The 23,051-nt window shown below is 37.1% G+C and overlaps 1 protein-coding gene across 24 annotated transcripts in view; it reads left to right on the forward strand.

Annotated features, from left to right (window-relative positions):
* Positions 1-23,051, forward strand: part of CADPS2 (calcium dependent secretion activator 2) — a 287,279-nt gene that overhangs the window by 101,501 nt on the left and 162,727 nt on the right. For all 24 annotated transcript variants that reach the window (XM_038155811.1, XM_038155825.1, XM_038155814.1 and 21 more), the window contains exons 4-6: positions 14,175-14,255; positions 15,830-16,066; positions 20,189-20,310. In XM_038155811.1, coding sequence (XP_038011739.1) covers positions 14,175-14,255; positions 15,830-16,066; positions 20,189-20,310 — 440 coding nt within the window. The remainder of the gene's footprint in view (positions 1-14,174; positions 14,256-15,829; positions 16,067-20,188; positions 20,311-23,051) is intronic.

Consider the following 23,051-nt stretch of genomic DNA (forward strand, 5'->3'; position numbering starts at 1 on the left):
GTCTTCAGCGGCCACTGTGAGGCTACTCCTGTGGAAAAGCCACAGGAGAAGAATGACCCTGTTTCTGTATCTCTCTAGCTTACTGGAGGTGAATTTTTTGTTCTGAAGTTTATCTGCTTTTTCCCCCCCATTTTTGGAATTTTTGAGGGAGAACCCTCTTAGTAGCTCTTCCTTCTTCAGAGGTAAATAGCTGTCAGGACAAGGTCCTTAGGGGTTCCTGCACCCCAGTCGCTCCAGAGGCAAAGATGCAGGTCAATGTGGAAACAAGCTGTTTCTTTCTCTCTCTCTCTCTCTCTCTCTCTCTCTCTCTCTCTCTCTCTATATATATATATATATATATATACATATATATATATATATATATATATGTATGATAGATACATATTTTGGTTGTAAACTCATTATCAGAAACAGCTTCTTTATGTTGAGAGTGGCAGACCATCAGAAAAGGCTGCTCGGGGAGGTCCCATCTGGACACGTTAGGTTTGACCCTGCCTTGGCAGGGAGGCTGGACTAGATGTTTTCCAGAGGTCCCCTCCAACCCCTCCTATTCTTTCTGTGATATTTTAAATAGAAGTGTAACAGCACCTCCATAATACAGGATGGGCTGCCCTGTGCAAGAGTAATTGTTTATGTAAAATGGCTGAGAAATCTACCGCTCTCTTTGAAGGAGTGATAATTCATGGATTTTTTTTTCCTCTAGGAAGGTATTTCTGTGCCTGTCCTAAAAATGAGAGAGCTCTCAGGACACCTTTTCAGCTGTCTCCTCTGCTGAGGCTGTCCTGATCTCTAGGATCTAATCTCTCAATCTCTAAGCTTTCAGGCTGTCCATCCCAGATACCTTCTCACCTTGAAAGCAGATTGATTCACGGGGAGATGCTGCTTGTCCTTTCATTTATTCCTATACTTTATATTACAAGCCTCAAGGCTAGTTGTTCACATTCAGTCTGGTGTCTGTGCCAAAGCTGTCTGATTTGTGATTAGATGTTTATAATTTCCAACTTCTGAAATGTTTACAAGGATATGCCTGTTTATCTCTCCAGGTCTTCTATAGGTAGGTGAATTATCTTCATTTTAGTGCTAAAGGCATTGTATAAAAATTCTCAGGCTAGCTGAAATAACCTTGGTCATGCCCTAACATGAGTAGATATTGAAAAAAAAGTAACTCTCATACTAAAAGTTTACAGCCTACTGAGAAAAAGTAAGAGAAGAGTAAAAATAGGATTCATCTGTACTTTTTCCTTATTGGAATCTGTTTCTTGAAATAATGAATAAATAAATTGACTTCCAGACATTTTAGCTACAAACAGGAAAATCCTGTTTTAATATTGAGGCTATATATTTAGTAGAAATGTCAACTTCTAGCTGATGTTAAAAGGAGGTGTTATATGGTAAGCATTCTGGGGCTATGGCAGGAGAAATATCCCTTGCAAATGATGTAAGGGAAGAGTCACTCTTGGTATCACCTTGGAATAAGCTGTCTTCCTAACTGGTCATGCTGTGCCAAGGTTTTTTTTAATGTGGGAACACTAAACTTCCTGTAAATGATAGTACTGAACCATGCCTGAGTGAGCCTCCGAGGTATACACAATTTCTGGAGAAGCTTTGTTTTATTCCTAGGAGCTCTGTAAACTCATGTTCCAGTCAATCTGGCACAGTCTTCTCACTGTACTGTGTCTTTTCTTAGGGGGCTGGAGACAGCAGAATCTTACTTGAGGCACCTATGCCTCCTTTGGGAAACTTTTCTGAATGATATTCCATGTTTATCCTACTGGAGTAACTACTTTGCCTTAAAGATGGATAGTAGACTTTCTGTGAAAACTGGTGTTTTCACACATGTTTGATGTTAGCAGTCTCCATGTTTCCAGGAGAGTAGAAGCTGGAAGTTTCCAGGAGAGTAGAAGCTGGAAGTAGAAGCTGGAAGTAGAAGCTGGAAGCTTCTCATAGCAGGAGAAGCTCTCCCTGTCTCTCTGCAGTTGTTCTGGAAAACTGGTTCAGGAGCCTGGCTGCAGGACCCTGGCTGCAGAAGTGGATGAGTTCTGTTGTGGAAAGAGCACATGTTGGACACTTCAAGTCATGGGGTTGGGATCAGAAGAAAGACAAAGCGAAGTGTTAATGGTTGAGTTCATCCTGTCCTGGACAAAGGCTCCCATCTGCTGGCCAAACATTTTTACTTGCTTGTAGCCTGCATCTGTGAGGGTACAGAGATTCCTGAGGCCCTTTTAGCCTTCCAGCAACTGCCCCTTAACCTGTGTGAGTACCAGTGACATGACCTTGACATCAAAGGTGACTGTAAGACTCTGGCAACAAACACGGCCCAGGATGACACATCCAACGTGGCAAGAAAGCAAAGACATGATTGTGGACAGGATTGGTAACCTAACATGGAGGATTTTAAACTAGATTGTTGGACTGAAGAGCCCTAAACTGCTGTCTTCTGGGCCTCACTCCTCAGATCAAAACCATCATAGACAGCAAAGTCAAATTCTCATGGTGCAACACAAATCTGAAGTTTGCCTTCATATACATTAACCTCTGGATTAAACCTATTCTTCAGTCCTTACTCAACTGTTTGGGATTTTTTATTTTGTGGATAGGTATCTATACATCACACCACCACTGAGCCCTAGAAATAGGTGGAAATACAGGACATTCTCCAGCTTATGCTATAGGATGGAACAGAAAGGGGGGAAATTGGATTCCATTTCTGCTATCATCTAATTTCTCCACATCATATTTACAGAAAGTTGTCAGCTTGAAATCTGTCTAATAAAGTCAACAATATTTAATTATTTGGAAAAAATATTGACATGACATTCAAGGTGCTTTTGCTTACTTAATGGAATTCTCATTAACATTTATTGCCCTAATTGCATATATTCCCTTTGGTTTCAACACCTCAAAGAAATTCTTACCAGTGATTAGTAAGGCAAGAAAACATTTTGCATGATATTTTTGGAGAGTGAGTAGGGTAAGCAGAAGGAAAGGGGATTTCCTTATGAAGCAAGGATGACTTCAGGAAAATAGAAAACACTGTGAGCCACTTTAGGACATAAATATGCATATACCAACAAGGTTTGCATGCTAATCTTTCGGTTGTCTTGGATATGGTAATCTCTGTGCAGGTGGTGGGAGAGAAGGAGGGTAGAAGACTTTTTCTGAGGATCAGGACATGAGTCATAACTCATTTAAGGCCCATCACTTCCTTCTGAGGGTGGGTGTGGGAGGGTATTCCCTAGGCAGAACCTGAAACTAAGTTGTATTTAAGGTGACAGCCAGTATCTATTTCAGCAGGGTCTGGGGGAAGGTGAGAGAGAGAATAAGAACCCATTTCTTTGATCCTCTTACTCACCAGAGATTGCCAGTGCAGCTGGGACTTCCACAGTGTTCATGGTAGGCGTACAGATAACTGCTTAAGCACTTTAAATAACTCTGGGGGCTTTTCCATCTCTCCATTGATTACCTAGGGACCCTACATTTCTGACTTAAAAGATACTTTATTTAGATGGTTCAATAGGCTCTGTAAATAGCTTTGAAGCTTTTTGCTCTGCCTAGGTGGAGGAAGAACACTCATACAAATAAGAAGACAGAGACTTGAGTGAAAAGAAATAAGTAAAATTTAATCTATTTTGTGTGTGGATATTCGTAATTTTTGTGGCAAAGTTGGGGTGGAAGGCATTTTCATAGTTAGCAACAACTGAAGAGCTTGACCTTTACAGTGTGGAGGACAGCACTGTGATGAGTATGAAAAGTCCATCTTAATGGTATCCCTGAACTCCAATAAGCAGATGTGAAAATCAAGATATAATTAGATTTAAAATGTTTACAGTATGGCATATAACAGACCTACTTTTTTATTTCTATTATATAATATATATATATATTATTATATTATAAAAAAATGATGCTTTGCATCCATGTCCTGGACTTATCTGAAGCATGTATTCTTAGTATTTATTGTGACTAAATCTGTAAATAGTAAGTGCTTGTCATTATTATCCTTCCTTCTGTCACAGCATAATGTGCTTTTCTTGTGTTTTCATCCTGTCTAGCTGTGGTGGCCAAACATTGTAGTTTCAACCAGTAAGAGGGGTAAACCTGGATTTTGTCAACTGATCTGTTGCATTGCAAATGCCAAGAGAGGCAGAAAATTCAGTTGTTTTCAGTGGCACTTCTGACATGTGCTAACATCTTTTTTCTCCTCTATAATCCCCTACTGATTCAGTAATTTGAATCCTATCGTGATTTTGATCACATCTAATTGTGCAGTTTTATATTTACATTTGTTATTTAAAAACAGTGCTGCCCTAGACACCCAGTGGTCTGACTCCTCATCACCCCATGACACTTTTCTCTGAATGACAAACTCTGTGGTAAATATCCAAGCCTAAGTAGCAGTATTCTTATGGTAAAGTCTTGATGTTTTCAAAGGAGGTTTTGGATAAAGGTTTCTTATGTTTTCCTCTTGATTGGTTCCTAGAGAGTTTAAGTGTTTTTTCTGTCTGGTTCACTCTGTTTAGGAGAATTGTTGCATGTTTATTCAATATATGGTGTCCTGGAAAAGGCAGTGTAAGAGAAATCTGACTTTACAGATGAGATTAAAATGTTTTGTCTACTCTAATGTTGCTTGAACTGCAGGGAACTCCAGGAGGATCTCACAAAACTGCATGGGCAGAAGTGTGACAAGATGCAATTTCATGTAGCTCTAATTGAGCTAAGGTGCTGCATCAGAGGAGAAATAAACCAGTGCATGTCCAGAAGATGCTGGACTGAGCATGGGCAATTACAACTCAGAAAGACCCTTTGGTTTCCCTGTGGTGAAATCACTAGTTCTTTATACAGCAATGCCATCATTTTCCTGCTGTGTATAACCTTCTTATGCCTTTACATTCAGTATTGTGCGCAGCTTTTTTCTCCCTCTCTGAAGGATGTAGGGGAGGTCAGTGAGGACTAGAGGGTGGCATTGAAAATCATGAAACAGCAGCATTTTACAGAGACTGGAAGGGCTGAAACTCTTCAGTCCGCAGCTGAGAAGGTTGACAGGGAGGAGTATGGCTGAAGTTTACAAAGTTATGAAGGTAGTGGGTAAGGTGAATGTGTACCTTCACTCAGTAAACGCCACACCCCACCACCAGAAACTAGGACAGGCAAGGAAATTTGTAGATTTAAAATGGAAGCAATGCTTCCGTATACAACTTTTGGAGAACTTTCCAAACCTTTTGTCATGGGGAGTGATGAGGGCAGAGGTCCAAAAAGGTATGGACAAGTTGCTGGAGAGCAGGTCCATAATTTGACATTATTAGGATTTTGTCTGGGCATACCTTATAACATGTACATATTTCCTCAGGCTTCACAGCTATCATTAGACATGTTTGCTTTGAAGAGCAGCCAGGCCTCAGCATTTTACCCAAATAATCTCTTCTGCTGTCCCTTTCACACCCACAATTCTGGTCTACATGGACCAAACTCTGGGGGAGTTTAATTTTGCCATTTTCTTTTTCAAATTTATTTTTATTTGGGCTTTTTTCCCCCTTTCAAAATCTGCTGGTAGTAACGTCCAAGTATGATAATGATTCCAAGGCTAAGTAAAGAGTCTGTAATACTTACAGACACTCTAGCTAAAGACCATTAGATGTCTAAGTACATGCTCATTTTTCTCTCCTTGAAGAGAGAAACAGACTGCTGTGAATAAATAAATATTTAAAATAGCTGTATCTAGGTCAGAGTATCTTTATCACTGAATGCTCACATTGCATAATTAACAGCTTCTGTGAACCAAATAAAGCATCAACTTTTATCTTTGCATCAAGTCAGAGTTAAAACTAGTAGCAGACTCAGTATGGAGGCAGTGATTTTCTTTGTAAATACAAGGTCTTAGCAGACTTTCTTCAAATGGTGTTATCCCAATATCTAGGCAAAATAGTGATATGTGTGCATTATTGAATTATTTGTTTTCATACTACTTGCCATGTTTTTTTCAAGACAAGAAACTGATTTCAGCTCTTGAAATTTAGATTATCAGAACACCAACAGTCCTATAAAGTGTATGTTTTATTTGGGCAATAGATGCAGAGCAATTATATGACTGTGTTGGCAAAAGGATCATGCCTATAAATTAGTGAAAATCATGGTTGGGAAGCTCTAGTTTCTTTTCAGCTGTCATTAACAAAAATGGTGCTGGGGTTCTGTTCAAATCCAAATAGACCAACAAACACCTTATTCTTAGCTGTGCAAGGACATTTGCATTACTTCTCCAAGTGTCCTGTTCACAAAATATCAGTTTGACTGTGTAGATCAAAAAATGCCATAAAATATTGAAGACTACATTTTAATTTGGTCTAGAATGAATTTTGAACTGTTAATTTATTTTTTAGTTTTCTTCAGTAATGGTAATATTAAGTAGAAGGCGCTTGTCACATGACATTTGGGACATACAATAAAGGCCAAGGTTGTCTGGCAAGGTTAATCAAGTTCACTGTTAATGAAAGGTTTTCCACTACTTACAGTTTCTCTGAAAGGTTAATAGCAGTCAAGTAGGAAAGATGATTGATAGGGAAGCAGTCCCTGACTGAAGTTGCATTGTACAGCTGCACATCAAAGTATTAAATAAACTCTTTCTTAATAGAGATTTCCTCATTAATACATGGTGTGTATTTCTTCAAATGTCTTACCATTTACAGCCTTGGCAACGTACAGTGAAAGTTTGACCTGCGTACATGTACTGAATGGAGGGGATTTATGTTAGCTCTTCCCATTGAGTATATTGTGACTAGCTTGAATATTGTATGTACTTCCTTTCCTCTTAATTTTCAAGTCTTTTTGTAGCATTTACTTGGGATTTTGGTATTGGAAGTCCCTGAATAAAATTAATCATGAGAGACATTTTAACCAGTGCTGAAAACTCAAAACTGCATTATACTTTATTTTCCAAACTTGAATGTCAGAAAGGCCATATTAAATTCTCAGCTTTGATTATTTTGGAAATTGACTAAGGATCCATCCCCTGGTTGATTAAAAAAAAAAAAGTCTGTATTTTAAAATTTTACAGTTCTCAGTGTTGTTTTTGGCAAGTTTGAATTCTTTTTAAAATTCATTTAATTAATTAATATAATCATGACTCTAGATTTTGGGTTGGTTTTAATATTTTTATGATAACATATTTTATATATCAGTATATAGTAAGTTTAATTAATGAGTACAAGTAATTAGTATAAGTGGTATCTTACAAATCAATATTGGAATCAAATAAACAGGTTTAGGACTTCATAAAAAAAGGACTTCTATTTCAGAGAACAAAGTATCTCACTATCTGAGATTATACATGATTTTTTTAGAGCTTTTTAGGTAGTACAAAGATTGTAAAAATATTTTTAGTGAGGTCCTATACACATTGTACATATGTACACATTGAACGTACTCAGGCACAGTTTTTGAAAACATTGATTTGATTTGATTTTTTTTTTATTTACCTGAAGCCAGTGTATTTGAGTGTTGACCGGCCTTGCTCTTTACCTTCATTATTGTTTGTTTTTAACAATATTAACACTAGAGAGAGTGATATGCTTATTGCTTTCTCTGATCATCTAAAAGCCTTCCATCCTAATTTCAATATTTATATATTTATAAAACTGCTGCTTACCATCCCCCCCAAAAAACTTTACAAAAAATTAGCAGTCAGTAAGACTTTTGCCTAAAACTAATTTTAGCAGGTTTTTGAGCTTTCTGTGGGCACTGTGTTGCCAGAAAACTGAGTGATCAGCTTGGGCAGTTGTCTGAAAGGCAATCTTGTGCTCTACTAGAGCAAAATCAAGACAAAAAGCCTGAGAGCCCTGATGGTGCATTGGGAGAAGCTCTTTGAACACCAAATTTGGCTTTTGGACCTGGGCAGCTTTTATAAGTCTGCTTACTGCAGACAAATTGAAAGCAAAAGTTATTTCAGTGGTAGCTGAGTTTTGTCATAAATTTTTTTTGAAAATGTCTACTGCATTCTACAAGAGAAATAATTTCAAAAGTAGGGGTCTTTTCTTCCTCTTTATTTTAACTATTCCGATTTTCTCTCTCTTGACACCCTTTCCCTTATGTTTCACTGGATTTTTTTGTTGCACATATTCTGAAAGAATATTCTCCATATATTTGCCAAAACTAGTGATTTTTGAGGGACTTGTGTACATTGACTGGGAAAAGGACGGAATTGGGAAGAGCAAGAAAAAGGAAATGAGTTTTTAAAATTTGTGGTGAGCAGAGTTCTGGGAGAAATCCGAAGGATTTCACTACCACAGTCTGGGTCATCTGTCAGCATAGTCATTTGCATGATACATGACAGGGATTTTACAGCATGCAGAGAATATGAGAGTTTTAAAATATCATTTTATTGATCTCTTTTATGAATCTTAATTAATCCTCTGTGTAATCTATGGACAAAATATCTTAAAACTAAAGCTAAATGGCACAGTCTCCACTGAAATAGAGGAGTGGTGACATTTTCTTTACTTTTACAGCTGTGTCTTTCTTGCTGTGAAACAGGAGGCAAGAGGTTTATCAAAAGGTCCAGCAGTAGCTTAAGAAAGCTCCACAAATCCTGCCCTTTAATTAAGTCTGGTTTTCACATCCTGTATGATGTGGAAGCAATTTACTTCCATCACAGTCTTACCCTTCAGAAGTTAAGTCCTGTTGAATTCATGTCCAAAAGCGATTTCAGTCATGAACTGGGTATGGCTCTTCTGTTTTGGCCTGAATTGAGATTTGTTGATTCTTCCCCTTTCCCATATTTAGTTACTAATCTTGGTTCACAAACTTGGGAACCTTTGGGAATCTCCGCAAGCCATTTGTGTTCAGTGCACAGTGGCTCCTTAGCACTGCAGACACCTTTATTCTTTTCCCAGTCTGCTCCTTTCAAGCAATTCTGCCTTTGTAAAGATAAGCATGAGAACAAATCCTGCAGACCTGAGAGGCACCAGGTCTGTCTGAAGCAAAATTCCTTTTTTTAGTCAGAGATAAGAGTAGCAAGGACGGTGATTTGAAAACTGCCAGTATTTGCACCTACTACACCCATTACCTGCCAGCTGCTTTCTTGATTGATGCCCAAAGTTGAGTGCTAGGACTTCCCTGTCCTCTTCCAGCCTTGATCCTGGATGCCATTAGTTGCTTCCAGAAAACCATTTTTTTCATTACTGTAGTATCTCAACAGTTAGATCCAAGTTCTTTATTCCATTTGGTTTATGTTGAAAGTTTTTACCTTGGCTATCTGGCAGTAGTCAGGGATGGACCCTGCAGGTTGCCTCACAGGGGCATCTGCAAACAACCTTTCAGCTCAGCAGGCTCAGACTTGGTTGTGAGTGACAAAAGGAAGCTGGAAAAACAAGCATTGCTGTCACACAGAATGAAAAAATACTTTGGATTTCATGTTGCAGAAAGAAGAGCAAGTACTTAGGTATGTGTAGCATCATTTTGGTCATTAAATGTAGAGAAATTTATAATACAATGGGCATATATATGTAGCTTCATGTTGATTTTACTGTGAATTAGAAAGCTGCAGGGAAGCTAACACAGCAGTAATAAAATAGTCACATGGAGGAAGTACTGGTTTGAGCATTGTGAAGGTAAAGAACAATAACTTGCAGCAGTTTTGTATTCATCTATACACAAGCTGATCTCATTTCTTGGGCATAGGGTATCTGACTTTGTGTGTAGAGTAGTGTAGGTGTGTGCTGGGGGCTTCAGCACAGCACATCCTGGCAGCATTAGTCTTAAGTTGCACATTAACCAGACATTTTTCTAGTGTATGTTTTTTTTTTTCTTTTGGACCAAAATACAGTGCTACGTTACAGCCTTGTAAGGAATTTTAAAGGAGAAAAAAAAAACTGAATAGGAATCACAAAAGTATGCTGTCTTTTTCCAACCTGTTAAGATATAGAAACATTCATTTATTCAGATGTATTTCTGTTGTGTGCTGTTCAGGCACACAGATTAAGCAACAGTTTGTCGAGTGAGACAGCATGATGTTTCTGAATAGTAATTTTTAACTTTGATAAGTTTACAGTCTCACTTAAATGACCAGATAAACTGAGGAGCATTGACTTCATGCAGATTCAAGACAGAGGGCAGCACAACCTGAAGATGTGTCTGAATGCAGTTTGATTTAGCCTCTGGTTAAATCAAGCTGTTTGTAGCTTGACTACTGCAAAAGTGATTTTTCAAAGGTTTGTAATGTGATCAGAGTTGAGCTGATTTTCACAGTTGGGATCCTGCTAAATGTCAGATCCTTACTTCAAAGCAGGATACTGCTTGAACTCTTTGACAAGATGGTCACCACTTCTCTCATGACAGATAAAGCAGTGTATTGTCTATTATCTGGTGTGGTCTCTTCAGAAGCAAAGGAGTGTTTTGGCTGAAATCCTTAAAGCAGAAATTTGGAGTAGAAAACGTCAGTCTGTCTTTCAGAGGTGGACACTTACATAACTGAAATCCTCTTAATAAGAATTGTTGGGCAACTTGCATTTTGAGGATTCTCTCACTCTATCTCCAAAGATGATTGTCCTTTTAAGAGTGAGAAAAAATAAAGGCAACTTCAGGCATTCAGGAATAAAAATATTTTTGAATTAATAGCTTGATGTCTGATGGTGGTAAGTTTATTTTAGAAAACTGTTTTAATGTAACAACATTGGGGAAAAAAAGATGATGATCTGTCTTTTTTTCAGTGTAACTTTTTATGCACCCAAGTGTAGTCACTCATAAGTACTGATTTTTCTGATGAAGCTTTAAAAATCATAGTCATCTTTGGAGAAAGAAAACCTGTCTTACTCATGCTTTTGCTCTGTTGGGATTGTTCCAGCTGAATTAACTAGCCCTCTAAAGGGGAGCCAATGTCTTTGCCCAGGTTTTTCAGTTTTTGACACTGTATGTGTGGCATTTAGGGCAAACGTTGGTTTGTTTGGTCAGGACTTCTAATGTATCTGATTTACTGAAAACCAGTCTCTGGTGTCTGTAGAGTGCTCTGTAGTGAGGTCCCCTGCTGCTACAATGCAAACTGGTTATGTGAGGTTTAAGTGACATGGGAAGCATCTCTAGTGTTGATGAAATCAGTGAATAGCTGTGGTATGGTACAGTTACTGTTGCAGCAAGCTGAAAAGTTTTTTGTTAAATGAGATTTCTGTATACTCTCTTTTTCAATAATCTCTAATGCTGCAATTTTTAAAAATCATGACTTTATATTTAAGAGTGGGAAGCATTATGTGTGATGCCCATGTAAATGTGAATTGTTCTTTAAAAAAAAACCAAACAAAACCTTTTTTACAAAGCCTCTATTATAAATCCTTTCAGATCAGTGGTTTCTTTTAACCAAATTTCAATTTCAATACTGAGAAGAATCTGAGTAGCTGTTCTGCACTGTTGCATTTATATTCATTTCTATGCAGTGTCATGCTTTTCTAGTTTTTATTTAACAGTTTGAAAATTACTCCAGTGGTTATCATAGCTCGATATCCACAGATGTCTTGGGAATCTGATCCTCAAATAGGGAATTAAGGAAAAGGGTACACTTGATGTTAATGGTTGTCACTTCTCCCTCTCATGTTATGGGTCCTATCAAGTGTCTCCCTATTTAAAAAAGTGGACACAACTCAGAAATTCCAAATTCTTACATTTCCAGATTTTTCTCAATCTTACTGCCCTTTTCACTTCATATTCAGTAGATAAATAAATTATGATTGAGTACACATTCATAATTACTCCAGTGCATTGCTTGTAAAATAGTTTTTTCATGTAGTTTTTTGAGTGTAGCATAAAAGCAGGTAAAATGACCTTGCATGGAATGAGATTTCAAGGTTACTGTTTTTCTGATTATCACTTCATTTTGCATACTGCAAAAATAATAATATCAACAGCTTTACTTCTTACTGGGACAGATGTGAATGACTACCAGTCATTATTACCTTGGCTCTTTTCTGCAAGTAAAGGCAACCTTCTTTGCTTTTTATCTCTTCAGCTTCTTTCCCTACTTTACAAAACACCATTACATACAAACAGCAAACTCATTAGAATTTATAAGTATTTTGGGAAGAAGACTGAAGTTTTAAAAGAAGTAAGTAGAGAAATCACATTTTTAAGTACTCAGGTACAAAGAGATGTTGAAAAGCAATGCAGAGTTAAGGAAAAAAATGCTAAGAATTTCAGAATTAGCTTACATATTCATTAACTTGAATATTATTTTTAATGGAAAAATAGCTAAATATCAGTCTTTAAGTGAAATCTCTTACTTCTTCAAATGAATTAATAATGGAGGCAGTCATTTAAGTTGTGTATTGACATAGGAAGAGGTTTTAGCTTTGTTCCATTCTCCTAAACTCTTCTTTTTGCAGAAGTCAAAATTCAGTCATTGAAATGACTTTCAAGCAGATATTTTCAAGCAATTGCCTGTCGTGGCTTACGCTCTCTTAGCCAAAAAAAGAAAAACAAAATAGTTTTTCTCATTGGACAGGCTTTCATAGTGAGAAAACAAAATAATTACAAAACTATGTGGTTATAATACAAAGGAAAATGGAAATATTCTCAGTGATAAGTTCAATAAGTCTCTTCTTTTGAGAATTGGAAGAATACAAACTTGGGAATTTTTTTGGAATACCATAACTGTATTCTGACAACTTAAAACATTTTCTTTCATGAGAACAGTTTTGCTGTTTATTCTCACAGTCAAGTTAGGAGGAGATTTATTGACAGGCTTAGTGGGAGAACCCTTCCAGTCTGGGACATGATCCATCTTCTACTCTCTGGTATAAACTTGAGCCTCTTTTGGGGGTGCCATCAGCTTTTGTTCTCTTTCTTTCTGGTAGCCAGGCTGAGTTTCTGCGAGGATTTTGTAAGATGCCAGATTGCACAGGTGACAGATTCCATGTTCCCTTATCATTTCTGTACTAGGAAAACACTTTTCATCCTCTTTCTAAATATGGTCAGATTTGGGTTAAGCACATTGACCTGTAAGCACTAGATAGTGCATTTTTAATTGTTGGGGTTTTTTAAATTGGAATCCTAATTTTCATTAATGCTTTGGTTTAATAAGCATTGGATTTAACTGAGGAACATTGCAAAGAAGGTGGTGTTACAAATTTGGCATGATACACTCAGAGTAGCAGTCTTAGTGAGAAAAACACTGAAAAACCTTAGTTTAATGTAATAAGCAATTTGCTAAACTAACTGTTTGTTAATTAGCTGGAGATCTGATTTAATTAAAGGACCAGTTTATGCCAATTTGCATCACTAATTATTTTAAGTTTTCTTTTAGGTAAGAGCAGTTCAGGTATCCTTAACCTTAGCTATTTACTGAATGCAATAGGCTTGTTTCAATATGTCACATGTCTGTGTTTAGCCCCAGAGGGCTCTATAACAACAGTGTCTTTGTCCTTGTTTGGTAATTATTCAGGTGAGATGGCAAGATGTGTCACTCTTCTTTCCTCTTAACCAGCTGTGCAGGTCCATGCATTGAGCTGAAGCCCCACTTCACCTCCCCTCCCTTCTACTGCCCTTAAAAAGTAAACTGGTGAAAAATGAGTTGGGCAGTCTCATTCCTGTGGAGACCCAGCTGTTCTGTTGAGGTGAAGAGACAGAGAGATTGCCTCCCTGACAGAAGTCAGACATTTAGTCCTGACTTTTCTGTAGGTATGAAAATATTGGAAGTTCACAAACTGGATATGCCTTGGTATGAGCAGTTGGGCAATACTGGGAGAAGGGAGCTTTGTGAGTGAAATAATACCATTCCTAGGAGGCATTGTCACACAGTTTTATTCCATAAACCTATATATCCTATACAGGAACTCGTGGCACCAAAGGGTGAATTTCCTTGCAAACATTTTCCAAGCCAATCTGTCATTCCAGTTTCTGATTCATGGAGCAATTATTTTAGCTGCTGTTTTTATAAAGAAATAATACCTCTTCTGTATAGCCTGAGTATTAAACATGCAAGGGAGCACTGGTTACCCTTCAGAAACCCTGACTGCTCTGACTATATGGTGGCCATTATATTTCTTTCATCTTGGTGAGCCTCAAAGCTGTGTATCTGTTTAGTGTTTCACTTAGTTTAAGATGAAAATTAATTTCTCTTGTTTTTTAGCTACATGGCTTTGTATAAAGTTGAAATATAGTGCGTTTCTCACAGTTGGATTTATTTTTGTTCTCTTTCCAAGCTGGATAATGGAGATGAGCAAGCAGCCCAGATAAGACGTGAACTAGATGGACGACTGCAACTGGCAGAACAAATGGCAAGGGTAAGTGATTGCTTTCCTGTACCAAAAACATATCTTCATGTGAGATTGAGCGGGATGATCCATAAAGTGTGTTTCCTGTTTCTTACTCTAAAATTAAGCAGGAGATTGTTTGAAAACAATCTGGCAGATGCATTTCTTTCTGCTCTGAAGAATGTCTGACAACTGGGCTGGGGAGAAAGCAAAACCTGGTTTTGGAAAAGCATATCCTGTGTGATCTGACATTTCCTTCAACAGCAAGTCAATTTTTCCTCATTTTTTTACATTGAATGGGAAAAGCATCTTAGCAAGAGGAAAGATTTTTTAAGAACACAATAACAGTCTATTTGTATTCTGTGTGGGCATATTATTATTATTTGAATGATCCTCACAGAATATAGTACAGTTTGAAAAACACTACCAAAGGTTTGGGGTTTTTTGCTAGACAACCCTGAGCCTTGGCCTGTGTTTTTAGTCTCTAACTGTAAATTAATTGTTTATATTTTTAGGGGTTTTTTAATATGTCATTTACTGGCTCTGTGATGCTGTGATGAGCCAGTCCACAGAACTTGCTGCAGGACTTTTTGGTCACAGTCGACTTGCTTGGTCTTTGTTATTGAAACAAAATCAACTGTAAAGGTTTAATTATAAAAAAATTTATGATAGGCCTTAGAACACATAACAATAAAAATTGTCCAGTTTAGGAGCCAGGTGCCTGTCTTTGCAGACAATATATTGTAATTGGTGTTTGTTTCTCATTTATATGTAAACCAAATATTTTAGAATAATTTGCATTTTTTGTTTAATCTTGAATGACACTCTCCTAAGCATGCAGTATTCAGTATTTGGAGAAACTATGCATAAAATTGGCTCTGTATGAGTTCATATATGCACTACACTTCTACATATGTTTTTTCTTTCTGTTTATTGTTATAAACACAATATTTAAGTACTACTGTCTAACTTTTACAGAGGAAAAAAATTGATTATTAAGTTATCTCTAATGTTTAAGAGAGCTAATATTATTTAAAATAAACCAGTGCATTGTAATTAAACATTACTTTCAAAATGAATGACCCATTATTAAAAATAAAGGTAAAAAATGATAGGAATTTCTTGTCATAGTTGTAGTTTATTAGCTTTATATCAGAAGTGTGAATGTGATTGACTTATTCTTGGTAGCATGGGAAATAGATGAAGTAACAAAACTCCTAGTGGACAGGTCATTTTATAAATGTCAGTGTCTAAAATTTTGAAGGTAACATTAAAGGCGTATTATTAATCACTATGCTTAAAACACCTGTAAACAGAAATACCTAATGTGTGGTTCTTCAGCTTGGATTTATGGTTAAATGATTCAGGGAGATGTGCAAGGGTCCATTTTTACTTTATTTCTTCTTTAGAAAATTAACTGTACTGTATTTATGGGACAGGAGTTGCCTTTCCGTTACTATTTTGAAGACATAAAAATAGATAGACACTGAAATGATGACTTATATTCTTTTTATTGTCTCTTAACTGAACGCAAGTCAGTAAATTAATATGATCTGTAATGTGGGATTTTTTTTCACCCTAACTTTTAAAATTTATTTTCCAAGGAAAGAAAATTCCCAAAATTTGTAACAAGGGAAATGGAGAATATGTACATAGAAGAGCTGCGTTCTTCAGTGAATTTGCTGATGGCAAATTTGGAAAGTCTGCCAGTGTCTAAAGGTGGGCCAGAATTCAAACTGCAGAAGTTGAAGCGATCACAGAATTCTGCATTCTTGGACATAGGAGATGAAAATGAAGTGCAGCTGTCAAAGTCTGATGTGGTTCTCTCCTTCACATTAGAGGTAATCACAGATTTCACAGAGAACTTATTGATGGTTTAAATTGCTAGAATATCTGTCTTGATACTCTTTTTTTATTAGCCCTTTCTTGGTAATTTTAGAATGTTATGTTAAAGAAGTTAATTATGCTCTGTATCTTTGGTAATGAGGATTTAGAATACAGCTGGATGATGCGTTTTCCTCTTGCAGCCATAGCTGCATTTGGGCCCACACAGTAGTGTGGGAAGTTGAATCTCCCACACAAATGTAACTCTAAATGAATTCCAGTTTATTAAATAGCTAAGTATAATTTTAAATGTTAATATGAAACACTGTTATTATCAGGAATGCCTTCCTGGAATTTTATAAATGAATAGAGTTTTCTCATTAGAAGCATTTAGATAAAACACAGTGATTTTTCTTTACTGGTGATCATAGCAGTTTTTAATAAATTTCTGCATTTTCCTCAAGAATCTGTCTTGTTTTTTCTGAGATTATGCAGGAAGTCTGGCCTGTAGGGATGCAGTCCTAATCTGTATAGATTTCAACTTATTTCAGGAAGAAGCCACAAATACATTTGGTTATTAAACAATTCTGATGACAGAATAGAATCATAGAATGGTTTGGGTTGGAAGGGACCTTAAAGATCATTTAGCTCCAACACCCCTGCCATGGTCACCTTCCACTAGATGTGATGGAATAAAGCCCCCTTCAGCCTGGCCTCATAACTCTGGTCCAATTCTGCAAATGTGTATACCAAGAAATGTTTATCTTGCTTTCAATAATAGTAGAATCAAAACATTACCACAGTGTGCATTGTGTATTTGTTGGTCAGAAAGTGCCATACTTGTGTTATGTACTTGAAGTGCCTCTAGTTTAAGACAGCAGGTGATGTTACACAATAAATATTTCAATTGTTAAAGATCTCAAAAGAAATAAAAATCATTAATTTTTAAATATTTTTTCTCAAGTGAAACAAGCATCTGTTTTTTTTTCATGTATTGAAAAGTCAGATAATTTTTTCCCATGTCATCATTAAAGATACAGAATAAAAACATCAAATATGGACAATGAAGAAGTTTCAGTTCTTTGCATAAAAGAGAAATTGGCTTATCCCACTATATGCAATTTTAATATTGCTAACTAATAATGTAAAAGCCCAACAATCAGCTTTCAGAGGCTAGTAAGATCCATCATTCTATATGCCAAGAAGTTTTAGTTCATCAAGCATGTAAAACTGGAGTGCAGTCTTTAGTGTTGAAGGATACGAGAAGATGAAGTATTTATAACTCCTCTGCTGAATCCTGTGTGCCTCCATCACATGTGCCATGTCTGCCTCAAGGGAATGGTCCATAAATAGCATTTACAAGAGTAGTTCTGAATAATCTAAAAAGTACCATAAAAAGTTTGGCAATAATATTTCTGGTCTTTAAAAAAGTATGCTTGGTGATAGATGTAAGAGGAAGAAAAGCCTTCTCTGTCCCTCTAGAGAGAACTGTTATGTACTAGAAATCATGTGATATTTAGGGCAAAATGTTTGAAACAATCATGAAATGAAAAATGACAGGAGATATAATTTCTGGTAAATTTATAGCAGCTTTGCTTTGTCTATAGCCCCTCCACTCTTCCCCCAGATATGTAGATATTGGGTCTGGTGAGCTATTTTTTTTTCCTTTTTCCCCATTAGCAGTGAAGAGATTTGCTGCAAGTTAACTAATCTACAGTTCATCCCATGCAAGGCAAAGAATTAAAGTATTACTCTACATGAGATAGTTTTTAGTAGGGCAGATGTTCATTTTAGACATGATAGTAACCACATAAGTTGACTCTCTTGCCAAACAGTGTGTGCATCTTTTGCTCTTGAGAAGCAAAATCTCAGAAGGTATAAGGGCAAAAGGAAACATTTGAATTGATATTCATGAAGACTAAAATATGAAATATGTGATCTTTTTCTATGCAAATTGCCAAATGAGAAATGCTGATTGCATTCCCTAGAATACAGAGTACTTCCTTCTTTGAAAATGTCAGGTCAAATGTACAGGATTTCTCACGTTTTGAATAACACATAAACATATCTATGTCACATCTTGTGTGGGGACTCAGTTATAGGGTGACCAGCAGAATCCCCACTGAGGGCTGCTGAACTAGCACATAAATGAATAGGATATCTACACTGTGTAGGACAGAGTGGAGAACCCCAAAATTTCTAGATGTGGGGTAAAGTGGGCAGTGATTCTTGCTGTCACTGTGCATTGTTATTACAAGTAATAGAACTTGCTAGTAATACTAACAGTGTTCTAGTGGGAGTAGACCTTACTGACTAAGGTCAGAGACTTTACTGAGCTTCACTGCAAGCAACAGCCACTGTTTTTACAATTTGAATATTTCCTTAAATTTCCTGTTTGAAGAAATTCAGAAAAAAAAAATTTAAAAACCCCATAGTAGTGGGAGAAGAGTTATTTATATTCTTCAGCTGTTAGACAGTTTCAAGAGTAGACAAGCATTTAGGAAGTTGTTTATCAGCTAATGAGCTAATACATCCACTAGTGACAGTTTCCTTTGGAAGGAATGAAATGCAACTTTTTTCCAGTGCTGGAATCCTGAATTGTTACCAAAGAAAAGTATACTGTGCAGTTAAATTGGAAACTCAGGAGAAGTATCAACATAAAAATGAGTAAACATGAAGTCAGTATTCAGCAAGGACATATATTTGCTATGTGGAAAGACCATATAGGCAGTATTACCTAGAAGGATCTTTAGTGCTGTGTAACTGCTTGAATTGCTGAACAATAGATGGAAAAGAGGGATGACTTGATCATTCTCCCTGGATTGCTGTTATTATTTATGAACCATAATAGGCAGTATTGATTATTTATGGGTAATATAAAAATGGTCTAAATGATCAATGACTGTTGTCTCACTGTAATATTTACAAACTAGCAATTCTGCAAGGCATGTACCTATTACTAACATTCTGGGAGATTTCAAGAAAAAAGGATTTTTAGCTGGGATGAAGTCTGGTTTAATTTACTGGAATTGGAACAAAGTGGCACACCTGCAAAGAACTTTAGTAGCAACATATTTTAGTAGTTGCTTCCTGACCTAAGAAGCCTATTGCCTATAATGAGAGCAAAAGTATTCATTACTTCTGGCACCTTTAAAATAACTTAAACAAATGTTGGTTTACATGTAAGGTTCAGTTGAGGGCAGCTTCTGTTGACAGAGTACATTTTTCCCAGTTTCTTTGCATGGGCCCAAAGGGAACTGGCAAGAAAAGCAGCTTTTCCAAAGAAACCAGGGGAACCTGACTGTGTTCTCAAATCTTCTGGATTAGAAACATCTGAAATGCAAAAATTCCAATAATTTCACACTGTGACAAGATTTATAAAAGGCAGAGAGGATTTAAAGTAGAGCTGTATTTGGCTTTTCTGAGCTAGTGTAGAGTAGTCTAGAGGAGGTGAAAATCTACAGGATCTGCCAAGCTGAAAATTTCCCTGGTGAGGAAAACTTGCAGGGCACAGCTGGTAGTGGTGGCTTTTTCTGTTTCTCTTCTCCCTCTTCCCTATATGCATACTGAACCTGACTGCGAGTACTGCACTGGGTGGAGGAAAGAATGTGCATAGTGGAGAAAAAACTTACAGGAGCTGATACCAGTGCTTTGACCTGCCTCTTGCTCAGCACAACACCAAATCCCTTTTGAGGTTCAAGGGTTACAACTTCCGGAGACACAGCACCATAATTTACCTGTCTAGATATGATCAATGTACTTATTTGTTGACCATGAGACTTAGTAACCTGTTTGTTCTATAAATATTCCCTTAGATGACTGATCAAAAGATACAGTTTCTCATGTATAAAGATTTTGAATTATGTTCAGACATGAGTCTCAAATTGTGCTATTGGCATTTAAATTATGATTTGAGTGAGTTCTTGGTCACTGCCCAAGTAGAAACAGAGCAAATATTTAAATTACTTTTAGATGTTGAAAGTGGAAAAAGAAGATAAAATCAAACCTCTCCTGTAAGATTTGAGTGAGCGGACTTCTGGAGATTTTTTTTATTTTTGTCTTCACAGAGCTTAGTACTGCAGTAATTGTGCTGTGTATTTTTTTTCTGAAGGATAAACTATTTGCTCTCTTTTCCTCAGATTGTTATAATGGAAGTACAAGGTTTAAAGTCAGTTGCTCCCAATCGGATTGTCTACTGCACCATGGAAGTGGAAGGGGGTGAAAAGCTGCAGACAGACCAAGCAGAAGCTTCCAGGCCACAGTAAGCCGCTCTGCTGTTGCTGCATCAGTATCTCTTTTCTGTCATGGGAGAGCTTGTCTGGTTTTCTTTACAATTTTTACAATTAGCTTAGTGCTAGGTTATGTGATTTTTTTTCCTGAGTAGTTATCTTGAATTCTTTCTGAGAAGTTAAAATAGAGATAACACTTATTTAGGGTGAAGGAAGTTCAAAGTGTGGATGCTGTCCAAATGAAAGCCATTGAATGTACAGGTGAGGAAAAGAACTAGACACTGCATCCTCCAAAAATACAAACCTCTTGATAGATGTTAGCCTGAGGTGATTTTATGTATTCTAGGTTAATGTGCAGGTGGCCTTGTAGAGTGTAACTTGTACAATTGGTGGGAAATCAATACTCAGTAATCAATCTTGACAGAGCTTGCTCACCTGCTGAGCCTATTTCATTTTAAATTATAGGATCCAGTTCTTTCAATTAATTTTTGATGGAGCCAGTCAGCAAACTGACTTGGAGGGGGATAACATCATGCCATCTGTAGTTGAACCAGTTAGTGTAGCAGAGAGCAAGAAATTAAATTGGTTGATTTGTTTGACCTACACACTGTCTTCAGACACTTTTCACTCTGTTAAAATGTCATTTGGAATCTTTTGTAGATAACTTTCCAGACAGTATGTTGGGGTTTTAGTGGCACCATAGTGTGCCGTGTGAAAGACAATTTAAAAATTGCAGTTGTTACAATATCTGATAAAACATCTTCTGTAGAATTGGGATGGTAGTTTCTATCCCATTCAGACAACAAAGACAGAATTTTTTTAGACAAAATTAGAAGCACAGTTTTATCTGTCTCTTCTACAGTTGGGAGTAGAAGGAGATCTAATTTGGTGGACTTTATTCTAGCTGTGGCAAGCTTCCTTGGCAAATAAACCAGCAGCATATTCAAACTGCTTTGCAGAACACTAAGTATGTGGGACAAGATGTAAAATCCTTTCTCACTGTCCCTGGCTGTGTTCCTCCTCCAGGGTATTGTAATGCTTACTCTTATCATTTCCATGTACTATGAGTGCCTTCTAAAAGGAGTGATAATAAAAAAGACACACAGATGTACACATTGAAGCAAGGTCGTAAGTGGGTATTGAACATCACCAGCTTATTTTTTGACCTTTCCAGTGATTCAGGGTCCCATGAGACCCACTAGGCTTTTTTATGGAGGACACATCTCCAAACTGTCCTTTGTCTTGCAGTTGCCCTCATATGGTTCCCTGCAGCATGTGCCTACAGCCTTTGTCTGCTGACACAGCCAAATTTCTTGTTTCTTCTCATGGTGTATTACTCTTTCTCCTCTACCCTTGAACTTGTTTGGATCTGCTTTAAATGCTTGGCTAACATCTGATGTCATTGGTATGAGTCCTTAAATCACCTGGAATACACAAGTTTTTGAATTTTGGAGTTGTTTATCTTCCTTTCAAAAAAAAAGACTGAGGATGTTTAGGGTTTTGTTTTCTCCAGCTATTTCCAGACATGGTGAACAAAACGTGATGAGGATGGCTCACAATCAGTTCATGGCTTACTTATTTCATACTGCAGGTTAAGGTAAAGGTTGTAAAATCAATCAGAAATATATAGATGCATAAAGTAAAAATTAACAAGAGATTAGTTGATTTTCCTACTTGTAAAAGTGGAAGCTTTGTAAAAAGGAAGTTCCAGAAAAGATGGAGTCAATATAAGAACAACTGAAGTGTTTCTAGGAAAAGATGTAGTGTTAGGACCTGCTCCAAGCTTGTAAACTGATTAAATGAACTTTAGGCTCAAAAGGTACGAGTTGATTGAATATGGGAGAAAGACAGATTATGGGCTGTTCCATCTAAGTGATGTTGTACAAACCAAAGTCATATGGATTTGTTTGCAAAAAATTGTGCATTTTTAGAAGGTGAATTTTTGAGAAATGCCCTGAACTGTAGTCTGGAAGCACAGAAATGGGAGCTACTGGTGCTGTTGGCCTGCTGACCTGTTAAAAAGTGTAACTTAAAGGGAAAAGGATTATAGAGCTCTGAAAAGTATCTAGTTCTTGTGCTCCTCTGAGTTGTGTGCTTTTCCATTTCTGGTAAGAGTGATTAGGAGACATTGGCATGCAGTATGATTATGAGTATTTAGAGACTTAGCTTTTGAGCACAGATAGAGACCACGTTGGAGGCGATGGGGGAGGATATTAAATTAGACAAGCATGAAATTAGCAAATTACGAGCAAACAGTAAGAAGATGGAGGAAGCTGCCTATGGAAAGGGACATGCTTTCTTCCATAGTTCAGTTTTTCTGTTAGAGCCAAATCAGGTTTTTTTTGGCAGTAGCAATATTGCTTTTATTGATTGGTGGTGGAGGCAACCAAGAGGGCTTAGCAGAGTTTAATCAGAAATTACACTGGTGGAAGAGCACTGGTGGGCAAGCACAGCCAGACCTTCTCTTTCCTGATACAGAAAAAACAGCTGTCAGATGCCTGAGGCTACTGCCTGCCTGCTTCCCCTGCTGTTGGAGCTGGCTTTTATTGGTATAATTTTCAGTACTGTCTTTCTGATAGGAAGGAAAAGTATCAGTGAGGCTGGAGGACATCGTAACTTAAAATTTTAAGTAGGATGTGCAGCTAGAAAAAGGGACCAAAGCTCTCATACTAAGCATAGAATGAGACAGTGATGAAAAGGGAATGATTACCACCAGCCTGCTGTGAGCACTGCTGGCGGGAGACATTTTTCTGCAGTCAGTTTATCGTTTTGG

Source organism: Motacilla alba, chromosome 1A, assembly GCF_015832195.1.
Source record: "Motacilla alba alba isolate MOTALB_02 chromosome 1A, Motacilla_alba_V1.0_pri, whole genome shotgun sequence".
Taxonomy (NCBI): Eukaryota; Metazoa; Chordata; class Aves; order Passeriformes; family Motacillidae; genus Motacilla; species Motacilla alba.